Source organism: Camelus bactrianus, chromosome 1 (assembly GCF_048773025.1).
Source record: "Camelus bactrianus isolate YW-2024 breed Bactrian camel chromosome 1, ASM4877302v1, whole genome shotgun sequence".
Lineage (NCBI taxonomy): Eukaryota > Metazoa > Chordata > Mammalia > Artiodactyla > Camelidae > Camelus > Camelus bactrianus.
In genome coordinates, this window is record NC_133539.1 from 103178840 (window position 1) to 103194568 (window position 15729).

At 37.3% G+C, this 15729-nt stretch overlaps 2 protein-coding genes across 10 annotated transcripts in view; both read right to left on the reverse strand.

Moving 5' to 3' along the window:
• The window catches only part of TRPC1 (transient receptor potential cation channel subfamily C member 1), a 60075-nt gene extending 51328 nt beyond the window's left edge, over positions 1 to 8747 (reverse strand). For 2 of the 6 annotated variants that reach the window (XM_010952239.3, XM_010952238.3), the window contains exon 1: positions 8110 to 8747. In XM_010952239.3, coding sequence (XP_010950541.1) covers positions 8110 to 8287 — 178 coding nt within the window. In that variant the 5' untranslated portion in view covers positions 8288 to 8747. The remainder of the gene's footprint in view (positions 1 to 8109) is intronic. The other 4 variants (XM_074370147.1, XM_074370140.1, XM_045514688.2 and 1 more) reach the window with 3 other exon arrangements.
• A 3922-nt stretch (positions 8748 to 12669) lies between these two features.
• Positions 12670 to 15729, reverse strand: part of PLS1 (plastin 1) — a 95476-nt gene continuing 92416 nt past the window's right edge. For all 4 annotated transcript variants that reach the window (XM_010952241.3, XM_045514692.2, XM_045514690.2 and 1 more), the window contains 2 exons: positions 13637 to 13761; positions 12670 to 13395 (listed from right to left, as the gene is read on the reverse strand). In XM_010952241.3, the coding sequence (XP_010950543.1) occupies positions 13260 to 13395; positions 13637 to 13761 (261 nt within the window). In that variant the 3' untranslated portion in view covers positions 12670 to 13259. The remainder of the gene's footprint in view (positions 13396 to 13636; positions 13762 to 15729) is intronic.

Below are 15729 nucleotides of genomic sequence, written 5' to 3' on the forward strand. Positions count from 1 at the left end.
CAAAGATTTTGCTACCCTATGAATCATTTTTGTATTAATTTCTCAGTTTAGGTTTTCCCAGATGAAGTAGGTAGTATTAATTTAAACCCCAGGCCAACAAGAGGCAGAACCATAGTTACAAATTCATAGAGAAGTCTTATTTAAAAGCTTCTTTGTAGTCTCCCTTTGCTGATGGACAGGTTCTTTTCTCATCTACCCCTCTGCTAAAAGTGTAGTCCTTTAAGGCTCCTGGTTTCATGCTTAGATGTTGTTCCAAACTCTCACGTTGTACAAACTCAAGGCTTTGTAGCCTGTTTCCATATGGGCATTAAAATTCAAATCCCTACAATGCCCAGACCAATAACTCTTGCTCCCACACCCAGAGCAGTCAAATGTCAGCTCACACACTCCTCTGTTATCCAGTCTTTTCTTTATGTTTGAATCCGCTTCCCTCACTTTCTTGAAAGCTCAGCTGTTCATTTAAATAGATGTTTGTTATATTTTAGCTAGCATTTCTAGGTGATCTCAAGCAGAAGAGTTTTCAGATTACCTAGTTAGCCATGTTGCTAGAGACAGAAAAGTCTAAAGCACTGTATATAAATATAATTCTTATAAAATTTTATAAACTTCACATATAGCAAATGGTCAAAAACAACTGCTACATGTTTTAAAAGTTTAGTTTGCTGTTTAAAAAGTAAATGTATTGCAAATGTCAGATACAACAGCTTTAAGGTTTCAAAGACTATTTCCATTACAGACAGGGGCTATGTAAGGGGAAAAAAACTTAAAAATCAAAACCAGATAAGTTTTACCTCCAGAAATAATAAAAACTTCCACCCTGCCACAGCTGCTACACTCATGCAAAAGAAAAATTACAAACCAGTCACAGAACCTATAGGAAACCTAGAGTGGTTTCTAAGCATTCCACCTAAGTTTATATTTGCAAGTCATTTAAAACAATAAGCTATATTCAGAAAGCCCAGAATAGTCTTAATATTTAGGATGAGTGTATATGTAAGAAGAGGTTAGTAAATTTAAAATATATAACAAGAAGCGATAGAGTAAGGATTACAGTGCCTTCTTACGTCACGCATACATATACATTTTAAAAATTTTATACTAAAGTTGCTTTTAAGAGTTACATACACTTTTCATCTTTTAGAATATAACATATAGAAGGAAATGTAACATAATTCATTTACATTTTTAGCTCAATGGTTGTTTTTTTCCAGTGAAGGAAAAAAAAACTTTTTATTTTGAGAAGAAACTTTTTCAATCAATTCCACCAGTATACAAATTCAACAGCAAGACTTCTCAGCTCCCGCTCTCCAAAATATTTCCCATATTTATCCACTTTATCCACTGCATACTGCTACCCCCAGTACAAGACACCATCATCTCTCTCCTGGACTCTGCGTTAACCTCTCTACTTTTATACCTGCCTACATTCTAGTACAGGGGTCAAAAACCTTTTTCTATAAAGGGCCACATAGTGAAAATTTAGGCTTTGTGGGCCATACAATCCCAGTTGCAAATATTCAAATCTGCTCTGGCAGCACAAAAGTGGCCATGGACCATACGTACACAATAAGCTCCAATGTGTTCCAATAAAACCTTATTTATGGACGCTCAAGTTTGAATTTCATATAATGTTCACACGTTACAAAATATTCTTCTTCTTTTGATTTATTCCCATTAGAAATGTAAAATCCATTCTTAGCCTACAGGCCTTACAAAAACAAGTGGTGGGTGGATTTGGCCTGTGGACCAGTTTCCCCACCCCTGCTCCGACACCATGCCTTTAGTCTACTCTCCACCCAGCAGCCAGAGTGATCATTTTAAAATTAAAATCATATCAGGTTTTCAATCCTCGAGATTTTTAATTACACTTTAAATGCCAAAATCTTCCCTGTGGCTTACTGAGCCCTATGGGATCTTGGCCCTGCTACCATTCTGAATTTACCTTGTTGCCACTCTCCCACTCACCCACTGTGATCTTTCTAAACCAATGTTTTCCAAACTGCAGGTTGCAACCCATTAGCAGTCATGAAATCAATGTAGCGAGTCCTAACGAGCAATTTTTTTAAATGAAATAGTACATAAAAATACCAGCGTAATCTTATGGATTCCTAGCAACAAATTCACGCTGGCCAACTGTGATAAACCCTTGAGAAATACAGTGGAAAATTGTTATAGTATCGATGAAGAACTGGTGATTCCACCTTTTCTACAATGGCATCTCATTTTATTTTCTGGCATATGATGGTAAATTTCAACACCACTGAAATGGGAGCATTAATATTGATCAGTTTAATTTTATAGTAACTAAATTTTCAGTTAGTTATGAAGCATGGAAGAATTTATCTGTCAGAAAAGTTTTTCAAATCAAGTTTCTATAACAAAACTTTTTGCTGTGGGAACTGCAACATTCTAATTGAACTATTACTAAAGACACTTAAAACAGAAGATTTTATTATTAAGAGGAAAAAGAATTACGAAGTAAAAAAATACAAAGATATGATCAAATTCCAGTTGTTGGATATGGAAATATAAATAGTGACAGTATTGATTAAAATGTTTACAGCAAACTTCAAATTAGTTTGAACCAAATTCTAAAAAGAAAAAAAAAATACATACAAGATTTTCAGAGTGCAGATGATTTAAAATGTAGTTTACCAAATGTGCAAAACCCAGCATTTATCATAGACCCCAATGTATTTGTAATCATATTACTGTGAATGAAATCTTCAAAATTAAAGAGTTGGAAACATGGTATGCTGAATATTTTTGGAAAAAGATAATTATTACCATAATTGTCCATTAATGAAGACTATTAATGATAATAAATATCACCTGGCAAAAGAGCAAAGACATTGTTGCTGCAGGAAAAAAATTATACTTACAGCGTAGAAGGTAATGCTGATTTTTTAATAGTTACTTAGTTTATAAATTAAAAATTAACATATTCTTGAGTCTCTTAGAAGCAATGTTTATTTTGTAATTAGAGTCTGGTAAATGACTTGCAGTCCAATGCACAGTGATGTTACAAGTTGTATAAAACTTTAGTTAATATTAGGTATGCAGCAATAGAGTTTCATAAAGAATTTGTTGTGTTGCTTAAATTTAAACTCATATACATTTAAATTATAAATATTTATAAAGCTGAAAAAATACACTATCGATCAACACAAATGAAGCTACAAAATTATAAAAGGATTAGTGATGGAGCAAAAATATGACCAGAAAATAAACATGAGGTTTTTTTTTTAATTAACAGAACCTATTGATAACAGTGCTGATCATCATTTTATAGATCACTAAGTTTTGGCATCTAAAGAAATTCCACTGAATCTCATAACTAAATTGATATAGTACTGGAATTCTTTTAGTTCTGATAATTCGTGTAGGCTCCTAAAAGTCACTACTTTCACCTCTCAGCGATAGCTTTTGAACTCTACATATAAACTACTATTCTGAGATCTTAAACTTCTCAGTGTCATTAAATTTGGTGGTGTCAGTTATGAAGAAGATATTTATAACACTGGCAGCATGGAAGAAGAGGAATTTTCTTAAGTTGCAACAATACCCACACAATACAAATTAATCTTTTAACACCCTTTCCCAAAGTTTATAATATACTAGGTAAAAGGGTTTGGCTTGGCTTATGTTTTTTAACTGCTCAGAATCAAAGACTGTATATTAAGAATATCCTATGTTCCAAGTCACAAATAGGCGATTAAAATTAAATTGATCATTTGTTTCTTCCCTTGAGACAGATCTGTTAGGTACAAATATACTTTTTTTCCCCTTACTGCTCCTCACAAGAGCACAAGAGAGCATTTCCAACACAGAAGAATCTACAAAGGACAGGGATGCAGTCAGTTACTTTTTGATAAAGCAACTTTCCAAGAGCCTTAACAAAATTAGCTTGATAAATATATCTGGATGATGACTTACAGAAAAGAGCAGCAAATTAAAAATGAAATAAAGAAGCATACCTGTGGGATCACTACAAAGAAATGCCAGTATTATAGTACTATGAAGCAGAGAGCTACTCAATAATAAGTCTGTTATAAACTATCCAACAAGATTTTGACGAGTTAAGTCTTTTTTGTTAAAATAACTGTGAACCGTACACTATGGCTCCACTGGTGATTTGACAACTGTCCTGTACAAAATACTTAAATGCTATGCCTAATGACAATTTGTGAGCTGTCTGTAGAATTTCATCTATAGCACCCTTCTTACCTCTCCTTTCTGCAAAATTTTCTTCCCTCCACAGCACCTCTTTACATTAGGTCCCCCTTGTCAACATAAAACTTCTCGGTAGTACCCAGTTTTCTGCACTTTTTCTTCCCACTGCCATCCTCTTCAACCACGCATGTCAGAAATTTCTTTTCAAATAGTTTTTTTAAAAGTTTCATTAAATGTATTAAGTAAGATGTTTTAAAACAGCAGCTTAATATTACTTCTCCCAGAAATGTTGCCCATTTTAAAAGCATGCTTAGCCAAAGGTATGCAAATTTTAAGTGGGAATTCAGGCATCAAAGCAACCTCCATACAATGCAGCAAATCAAACCACAAAGGTGACACAAGACTATTATTAGACTGAGGTGACTATTATTAGACTGAGTCCAAGAATAAAGGTGAAATTCTGCTCTCTCCAACCCTCCCCTGACCCCATGCTGAAATTTCAAGAAGGTCCTCCTGACTTAGTAATTGCAAGTCCAATTTCCTGAAAATGCTCTTCAAGGGAAGTTGGCAGGGACTAAATCCAGACTGAATCCTTTCATCATTTCCTTTTTCTGCACAAGAACTGATGACTGATCATCAGCAAATTAAAGGGTTTATACTAAAGCTACCATCTACTCAATAGTTACTTTAAAAGAGGTGAATTAACGTAAACTATATTTAGCTTAGATGCTCCCAAAACAAACATATTAATTCCTTCTCCAGCCAGTAGAGCTGAAGTAAACCACTGGCTCCCGCAAATAAAAGTGGTTCATTACCACACTAACTCTCAATGAGAAAGGAAAAAGACATGGGTGGTAAGAATAACGGCTTAATATTTCATAAAACAACACACTTACAGCTGCTTTTGTTTCCATTAACCTTTACCTCTGAATTCCAGCATTCCATGCCTAAAAAGAATACAAGTGTACTTTTCGAGAATTTTACTTGGCCGGGGAGTGGCGGGGCAGACAACTTTATGTAACTGCACAGGAAACTTCGATTCACTTTTTCTTGTAAATTTTATAGAAAGAAAAGAACCAATATTACCTTTGAGATGATTCTGGCCCACTTTCAAGATCAGTAACAGCCACTATTACGTGGCCACTAAGTGAATTAGCACTTGCCTAGCTCTACTGAACTAATTTACATAAAATCCAGCTATACAAACAATAAGATCAAACTATAAAATCTTTTTCTTTCTTACTTTTTTTCTTTACTCCTTAATCTGGGCATACCTTTCAAAAGGCCACTCATCCACTAGGAAACACATAACCACCCCATCTCCACAATTTTTGCTTTAGGAATTCTCCCTAAGTGGAATGTATTATGAACATTTTACACTTGTAGAGTAAAACTGCTTAATGAAAAAGGATGAGAAACATAGATGTTCTAGAGTGGATTCTCTCTGGTGCTATTAAAGCTTTTTACTTTTATTGGATAAATATAATTCACAGAAACCATGATTAATAAAGCATACATAGAGAGCAAGTTTAATTTCCAACTAGTAAGTCCAAATATGGATGTCTTTTCTAGCACAAATGATAGTCATCCATTCAACTACAACTAGTTCAATATAACATATCAGTTAAGAGCACAGGCTGAAAATAGATCCCAGTTCTACTACTTCCTAACTAATGTAACTTTGGCCAGAGTAATTCTAAAATTTTGCTAAGTCTCACTTTCCTCATTTGTAAAATGGGGATAACAACAAATCTGGCTCATGGGGTTGTGAGGATTAAATGAAGTCATCTATGAAATGCCATATGCACTCTACCCCAAAAGTTGTTTCAGTAAATGTTTGCCATTTGATTTGATGAAAGCTCCAAAGTAATAATGGAAACTATAGCTACTTCAGGAAACTTCTCACTTTTAGATTTGGTTTGGGTAACACTAAAAAAGTTTTTAAAATTTTAGTGAATATAAACATGCAAACAAAAAAACCCTGTTATAACTCAAAGTTATTTTCTCAGTGTAAATATATGCTATAAGTATGTGTAAGAAATAAGCAATTTTTCCAAATCTAACCCAAGAACTCATTTCAGCACACCTGAAAAGGAAAATATCTATTTAATCTCACTCATGAGAAAAAATTTTAATTTAAATGGGGGAGAAAAAGCATGCATATTTATTTTTCACCTCACCCCCAAACGCCAAATCTCTCCAAGGATCTTAACGATGTTATAAAAGGGAAACTGAACTGACAAAGAATACCAAGCTATTTCACCTGGCACTACTGGAAGGGCTACAAAACTGTCAAACATATTAAAACTTTTTTGAGATATGTCATGCAATAATCCTAAATACACACACCATACAAGTTCTTACTCCATGTTCCATTACAACATTGCTCTGTCCTAAGTTTGGCAGGAATATTAAATGGACTCTTTTGACATACTTTGTTTGCTTTAAAATAACCATAGCTCAGTAAGCTGGGGGTAGATGTAGCTGTCAGTTACTAATTCTAGTACAGCAATCTTTTCCCTTTCCCTTTAAGAGAATTTTTGAAGGAAGAGAACTCAGACTATCTCTTCCAGTAATACTAAATAATGTTACATCATCCACAGGTAATGATTTTTGTGAGGTTATAGACATACATTCCATGCTTAAATTTCCAAGACTATTTGAAGTTGTGTCCATAGAAGTTATGGACTTTCTAAAATGCTTTCATAATATGATTTAATACTATTACATAAGATCATAAAAGTGACTCAGGATAGACACAGATGGACTTTGTTTATGTATCAATGTGTTTTCAAAAAGTTGTGTAAATAAAATCTTATTTCAAAAGCAGAGAGGTTAGGGAGGCTGTCCTCATAAATGCAAACAAACAAAAAATCCTCTGTAGTTAATCTTTTCACAGTGTAAGTTACCCATTGGGTTAGTATTTTTGAAGTTTGCATGACCCTAAACATTCTTCCTAAGTGAGCGTGGCCACTGTAAGGCAAGATGAATAAATTTACAAAGAGAAAATTTACGGCACTTTTTTACATGTAGGAAATAAAAGCAGTCTCAGGGCAATCAATTTCCCACTTTTTAAAATCACATTCGTCAATAGAAGGCATGCATAAATGAAGAGACTTTATTATGGCCTTTATAAAAGTGATCGATTTCTAGATTTTTTTAAAAAAAAACGAAAACACATTAAATATATTCCACATTTCTGCCCTGTAATTATTTTGCACTACCTTTATTTCCCAAAGAAGGATGAGGTGCAACAAACTTTCCTCTCCAATAAAAAGCACGAACAAAGTTGTTCCGTAAATTTGGAGAAACTTTGGGACTACGGCAGAATTTCTCCATAAAGTCCTGTCTTATTTGTCCACCTAGGAAACTGATATACCTAATCCCACACAAAGGTCACTGAACACCAAGGCACTGGGTGGCTGGTGCTAAATACTACAACTAAGGTTTTAAAACGGATAACAAAAACCAGCTGAGAGCCCATAAACAGGAGGTATCTTAAGCAAAGTCTAGGGATTTTTGGACTGTAAGGTCCGAAACTAGACAAACCCTCTGGGCTTGCAGAAAGAAAGAACTGAAGCTCCGAGTAGGGGATACCAGGTCATTCAGGTGGTCAGTAGCGGAGGTGAGGCTAAAACCTTCGGTTCCGGGCCCCCACGACGCTACCCGAACACCAGACCCCACGAAGGGAGGCCACAGCCAGAGCCACCACCCTAGGTGCAATGCTTGGAGGGTTGCACCCGCGGCTACTCCCGCCTGTCAACTCCGCACACACAGGGCAGAGGCGGTGCCGGGCCGCCCAGGAGATGCAGTGGGCGCGGCGGGAACAGATGCTGGGCGCGTGAGGAAGAGCGAGTGCCCCGAGCTGAGGTTGGGGAGAGGATGGGAGCGGAGGGCAGGAGCGTCCAAAAGCGGAGAAAGGGGCCTAGCTCTCACCCTTGTCGCACGCCAGCAAGAAAAGCTTCTCGTTCAGGGTGTTCTCCTCCTTCACCTCCCGCACATCCTTCAGCGCCATCACCTCGTTCGGCGACGAAGAGGAGGATGGGGAGGAAGGCAGGGAGGAGGAGGAGGCGGCGCCCGAGAGGTCCGTGCTCGGGTACAAGGCCGCCATCATCGCGGCCCATGAAGGGGGCAGGCCAGGAGACGGGGGCGGGGCCCCCACCAGCCCCGACCCCGACCCCAGCCCCGCCCCCGGGCTGGAAAAGGGATGAGTTGTTCCCACGGCCGCCTCGGCGCGGGGCCCGTTGGCCCCGAAGGGCGTCGCCTCCCCTCGGAGCCAGCAGTCGCCCTCCACTGACAGCCCCAGGTTGGTGGCAGCGCATGCGCGGCCCCGGGGCCAGCGCCCCCTCCCCAGCCGCCGGCGCCCGGGCCGAGCCGGTCCGCGCCCGTCCGGGGACGACACAGTGGCGCGCGCCAGGGCGGCAGCCGAGCGAGGGGCCGTGCTAGGAGTCTCAGGGGCCGCGCGGGGGGCGGCCTGGCCCGAGAGGAGGACGAAAATCCGTGGGAGAGGAGCTCCAAGAGGCGATTCTGCACCCGCCGAGCTCCCAGGCTGGGAAAACAGCCGGCTGAGCTGCTCCTAGAGATGTTCGCGGTTTTCCTCACGTCATCTTCCGCTCGGAGGACCGCGACGACAACGGGGCGGGCTCGTTGGTGGGCGGAGCTTGCGGCGAGGCGGGGTTTACGAGTGCCCCGCCCCCTGCTCCTGACTAGCCGGCCGCTTTCTGGAAGCCTTCCAGCTGCCGAGGAAAAGGCGAACGACCGGGTGCACTCTGTCCACACCCAGATGCGAGTTTGAGGTAGTTTCCCCGCGGTCTCCTACTGCACATAACTAAACATCATGCGATGTGTTTCACCGAGCCTCTGACGACTTAAGGTGTAGTCGAAACCCCCTGTGGAATTGTCAAATTATTGCGTACTCCTTTGTCCTCTCCCTAGAGCAGAAAGGACAGGGCCCTCGCCAGTCCGCCACACCTGTGTTGTTTGTGTGTACTTCTGTTGGGTTAGCTACCCTCGTTTCTAAACTGTGTTTTTCGAAAACTCGTTTGTAATATAAAATTTGCGTAACATTTCTGAGGTCATCCATTGGATGAGCACATCATTCGGATCTACTCTACATCAGTCCTTCCAGTGGTTTCTTGTTCATCTGAACACAAGTCAGATTTTAAGATAAGTGTTATTTAAGCAAAAGCTAACTGAAATGCAATAAATGTTACTTCCTTGAATTTTTTTTAATCAGGCTTTTATTTAAAGCAGATTCTTGCACCTATAAAAGCTGGGGGAGGAGGACTGGCAATTGGATCTCGAATTTTATTGCTTTCCACAGCCAACTACAAAAATCTAAATTGTGCCCTTAGTGCTTTAGGTTTTTAAGACGATGCATATATTTACTTAAGAGTATCGTATATTTGAGAGAAATACGTCCTATTCTGTTCGGGTTGATTTGTTCCATCCCTGCCAACATTAACTCCCAAAGTTCCTAAATATATCCTCATCATCATAGTCCACTTTGGATCTTCTCTAAGAGTCTTTAAGTAGACAGGATTGCCCACCTTTCCAAACATTTTCATGTGTTTATTTCAAAATAGTTACCTATTAAATGTTAGCTTTTTCTTTCTTCCTAGTAGATCATAAACCTGCCCCATTCTCTAATATAGTTCTAAGTTTGTGTATTTGGTGGAATGTCAAAATTGCTCATTGTAAATCTGTGGCCAGTGAACACAGTGGTACATATTTGGGTTTGTTTCTGTGTGTGTGCTTGTATACACTTTGTAGTGCAGTAAAATTTTTATTCAGTAGCAGAACAACTCTAACCCTGACCCACCCAAGAGGTCCAGAGTGTTTAAGGGTAAAAGTTCAGATGGCTCAGAATTATAGAAACCACTTTCATCTGAAGTTTTTTTAAAGCTTCGGGATTTAGGTGGTTCCTTATCCATAGGACTCCCACAGGTGCAGGATTGATTTCTTAGATTCAGGAGAATTCCAATCTACTTCAGTAGATAATCCTAGGAGGCATTCCAAAGTATTAGAGGGCTCTTCCTCTTGCAAAAGAAGTTAGTGATACTGCTGTATCCTGTTCTTCAGTCTTTTTTGAATCATCTCAGATGCAGAATATTCTCTCTTGCCTCTCTGGCACATTTTTATCCAGCATAAATTGGGGTATTTTAACATCCCCTATATGATTTGTTCATTTTCCCTCTGTGAAATGGAGACTAATGAGTTATCATGAACAATGGCATGCAAGATTCAGAAGCAGCACATTACTCAAAGCAGGTCACCAAACCTCAGATATTAACTAAATAGAAGAGCCATCACAACTCCAGTTGGATAAGTGAAAATCCAGATTCAGATCTAGTCCTAAAAATAATAGATCCTATCTTCATCTCCAGACTCTCTCCCTCACTACTCTTAGGCCACATTTGCCTATTTCTTTTCCTAAAATGTCTGCAAGACACTTCCTGCCTCAGAGCTTTTGCACTCGTTCCTTCTACGGAACAAGTTATCGCCTGGTTCCTTGACCTCATTCATATCTCAGTCCGAATATCATACCCTTAGGGAGACCTTCCCTTCCCAAACTAAAATCATCTTCACCCCAATTCCAAAGTCAGTCTCCATCACATTACCTTGTTTTATTTTTCCTATTGCATTTATCACCATCTAAAATTTCTATTTGTTTACCGTCTTTCTCTACTAGGATTAAAGATTCATGTGGTCAGGGAACTCTGTCTACATTTTTCTCAGCTGAATCCCTTGTGTCTAGCATCATACCTGGATCATAACAAATTTATTGATGAATTAATTGATTTACTCAAATTATTTCATCATAGATTAAATTTATAGTAATCATGCAGTTGGTCTTTCCTAAAATTCTTTATATTAAAGAACCACAAAACCACCTTCACTACTTCACGAAAAAACCTGATACAAATTTTTATTTTACTCATTAATTTAGGAATTTTTCTCTTTTCTGGAAAATAAGTTTCTGATAGGTTAATTTTCAAGGTTACATATTTTTCTTTAAATGAAATAAATACTGACACATTTGTGTATACATGGGATTTTTATTAAATATATTTTGTGAGAAAAAGAACACTCTAAAGTGCCAGATTTCATGTAAATCAGATAATTTAGTGAATGTTATGGTGAAAAAATCAAAAGGGGAAACATGAATAAATAATCTCACAAAAAAGAGCAAGAACATATCTTAATCTTCATATAAGAAAACAATCATCAAAATATAAAAGGAAAGGAAATTTCTTTTGTAGAAGAATATATTTCAAAGTTCCATCTGTTGATGATTTTATTTAAAAAAATTCTATTCTAAACACATGAGTAGTCTCACTTCACCAAAACACGTTTTAATCAATGGTAGATGGGTGATTTCGACTACTCATTCACAGTGAGACGGTGACAGCATTTTTTGTTGCACAGCAGTGTTGCTCACTGACACTAACAGTGGAAGATGAAGGAAATAGCCTTCTGAATTCAATTGTTAGCAGAATCAGCCTACTGGTAAAAATTCAGACAAAAATAGGTCTGAAGCTTAGCTACTCCCAAGTAACACAAGCATTGCCAATCTGAAGGAGGCTGTGGAAAAAACATGTGACAATTCTCTCTGTTGAATATTAGCTTTGTGTTACTTCCTGCTGAAGATTTCAGTGAGCATATTCTAAATTATTTAGGGCTAGGGTATCAAAAATCAGCATGTGTAATATGAAGCTAACAGTACAATGAAGCTAACAGTATGGTGTCAGCATGTCTTGAGAGCTGTTGCCAATGTTTGGCTATAAATATCTGGAAGAAGTCAGTTGAAAAGTACCTATCTGCAGATCCAAAATGATTATTTCTAAAAGAACTCTTCATGTACAGATAGCTACAATCTGAAGTGTTACAGACATAGTGGGGGCATAATAACTACTTAATGGTTGGCTAACTGACCAATGACAGTCATCCCTCAGGGTCCAGGGGATTGGTTCCAGGGCTCCCCAAGGATTCCAAAATCTGCAGATACGCAAATCCTTTATATAAAATGTCTTGTTTTTGCATATTACCTACACACCTCCTCCCGTGCACTTTAAATCATCTCCAGATTACTTATACTTAATACAATGGAAATGTGACATAAATAGTTGTAAATATAATGTAAATGCTACGTAAATAGTTGCTGGCGCTTGGCAAATTGAAGTTTTGCTTCTGGGAACTTTCTGGAATTATTTTTTTCAAATATCTTTGATCTGCGGTTAGTTGAATCTACAGATGTGGAATCATCAGATATACATCCATCGGATATGGAGGGCTGACTGTATACATACCATTTAAGAAAACCTGGGTAATTCAGGTGCAAAAAAATATATATATACGTACACACACATATTTCTCTAATAGCATCTTACCAACATATATATGCTGCATGTCTTAGTTAAAGCTGTATTACCAAACTAGTATATGTAAAGTATCAATGCAGTTAAAATTAAGTTTTAAGTAAAAAGCTCCTGCTACTTATAGAAGAGAATGAACTTTGGAGTTTATTCAAGTTAGTCCTCATATATAAAAAAGTATAATGTTAATGAACAATACTTGTCACTTAGAAATTTTAGACAATACAGAAATTTACAGAAAAGTTAAAGTTTTAGACAACTTCACATAGTTGGAGGAAAAAAATAAAAGGATCAAACTGGATTATGACTTTGAATATATTTATGATCAAAATCAACACACACCAAATCAGAACACATTTCACAGCAGGACCTGCAAAAAAATTTTTTGTATTCATCATTTCTAAACCATGAAAAAGATGAATTAGTCTTGCTTTAATGAGACTTTCAGGAAATGAGAATAATTTAATCATGAAATATCAGCTTGATAATGAACATACTCTGTTATCAGTATTCACTGGTAAATTAACTGTGTTATCCAAAAAGGCCAACAAATCCTAACTAGTATGAACAGGATACTGGATTCATTTATGATTTATACTATTTTGAGCATACAAATAATCTCTGGTTTTATACCCACTATCTTTCAGAATTTTGTAAACTGTGAGGCATTCAATGTTTTTAATGTGGCAGAAAATCATATTAAATGTTTCATTATTTTATTTTGTTCAGTCCTCTTCCCATTAAGCATGCAAACACGGTCATAACCATCTTTGGTTTCACTTCCACGAGGTCATCAGGTAAGGCATATATCCGGGCGCCAATCTTTCGAGCAACTGAAATGGCGTATCTTGAAAAGACAAGAAAAATATCTTGGTATTTTCTCTGTTTTCATTTAATGTATGTTAACAAAAGAAAAATACTTTGATAAGATTAACTTTACAAGGAAGTTTCTTTATAAGAGAGTTTAAATTATATTTTCCATATAAGTTGTAGTTAAAAATGTGAATTTTAAGGACACAGTAACCTTACCTGTAAGGATTAAGAAATGAAAGAGCCACTAAGTTCTAATATAAACCGGAAAGGCTTACTTAGCATTGTTTAGCTTGTCCTCATCAGAGAGGTCTTCTCTCTTGATCATTTCTTGACGAACTGCATTTGGTGCAATGGCATCTATTAAGTCTAAGACAGGTAAACTAGTGCTAATAGATTTGTCCTAGAAAATACAGAATAGATGAACATTCATAAACATCTTTAATATATGTCAGACCAGAAGGTCATAACCATATAACTAAAAGAAATTTATAAATTTTCTTAATACTTAAAATTCAGCTGTTCTACAACCAATGTACATCACAAACCATATAAAATAGGATTTTCCTTTAATCTTTACAGACCTCACAGTATAGAGAATTGTCACGATACCTGGAATAAGGTTTGCAGATATGACAATTCTTTTTTTTTAATCACTTTATTTACTTTTAAATTTTATTTTAATTTGGGGGGGATGTAATTATATTATTTATTTATATTTATTTATTTTAATGGAGGTACTGGGGATTGAACCCAGGCCCTTGTACATGTTAAGCATGTGCTCTACCACTGAGCTATACCCTCCCCCTGACAATTCTTAAAGTATGCTAACTACAGTATCCATTCTGTAAAAAATAAATAACTTTTGAAAGGGAATAGGAGATGAATTTTAATTAAATAGTTTTGTAAGTTCTAATAATATTCTTTTTCTGAAACCACAGATGCCTAAGTCTTCATTTTTCAGAAAGAAAAATTAAAATAATAGTGGAAAGGAACTCATATTTACAGAGGTATTATTCTTGTTGCTTTACATGTTCAGTTTATTTAATCATCCTAACAGCCTGGTAATAAATTATAATCTCTCTTTTAAAGATGAAGTACATGAAGGTCATAAAGCTCAAAGACTTGGTCACAGAACCAGTATGTACGAGCCAGTATTTGAACCCATGACGTCTGACTTTAACGTCCAAGATTCTCTACACTTTTGAAGTTACCTCCAAGGCAACTAAAGATGGACAATGCAATTCTAATGGATAGAGCACTACTACTGAAGTCAGAAACCCTGGTCTGACTTGATTTTACCACTTACCAGTACTTGAACCAATTATTTGTTCTGTCTCTCAGCCTGAGTAGTGGCGACTGTTGCCAGCCTACCCAGAACACACTCACTCCTTACTACTTCCTCCATCCTAACAGAATCCACAGTTTTGCTCTGTATCCACGCCTCCCTCACATGTATATGTGCTTCAAGGAAAGCTAACCCCATCCACAGCTCCAAGGGTGGTCCTGAATTAGTCTAGGCCATTTTTTCTGGGTGGTGAGGTGATATTCTATGTATACAGCATACAGTGAATAACAGATAAATAATAAACTAATATATAACATTAAAATTTCATGAGGGAGAGGAATTTAGGAAGTAAATGTCTAAAAGACTCCTTCGGCAAACAATAATGAAAAACGGTTGAAAAATAATAATCTGAAAAGCCAAAGCGGGTAACCACATCTGATTACCACAGTGAATTTTTGGGGGGCCTAACTTAATTTAATGTGAGGCCCTTACTATACAGGAACAGCTGTGGAAAGCTAGCAACACCCCCTCCTGAATGTGAATGAGAGGATGAAACCTCTGTCACAACCAGCAGCTATAGAATGACCAAGAGGAAAGCCAGCTTTAGGGTGAAGTTGTCACCTTAGATGGCAAAGCAGAGATGGACAAAAACTGGAGTCCTGAATGACATTCTTCACTTACTGGCTTAACCAGTCCTTACGTCTGCCCTACCTCTGGATCTGTGCTGCTGTTCTCTACCTTTCCTTTTAGTTTAAATCACTTGAAGTTGAGTTTCTGTTACTTGAAGCCAAAGGCTCTCTTTCCTAATCACTACAAGGGAAATGTCACAGGATTCTTGGGACTATTAAGATAAGTGAAAGCATCTAGTACAGTCCCTGGCCAAATGTGGTTCTTAATAAATGTTTGATAAAATAATTTGAAGCCATCTGGGCCAGGATCTAGGAACTACTATACTGATTAATTTTAGAAAAAGCTGTACTCTTCATTTTCAAGAGTGCTAATTTTATGGAACAGATTTTTTTGTAGGGGAGGTAGAAATAGAGGGTTAAACATAATAGGGTCCTTAAGTCTATATGATGCTGG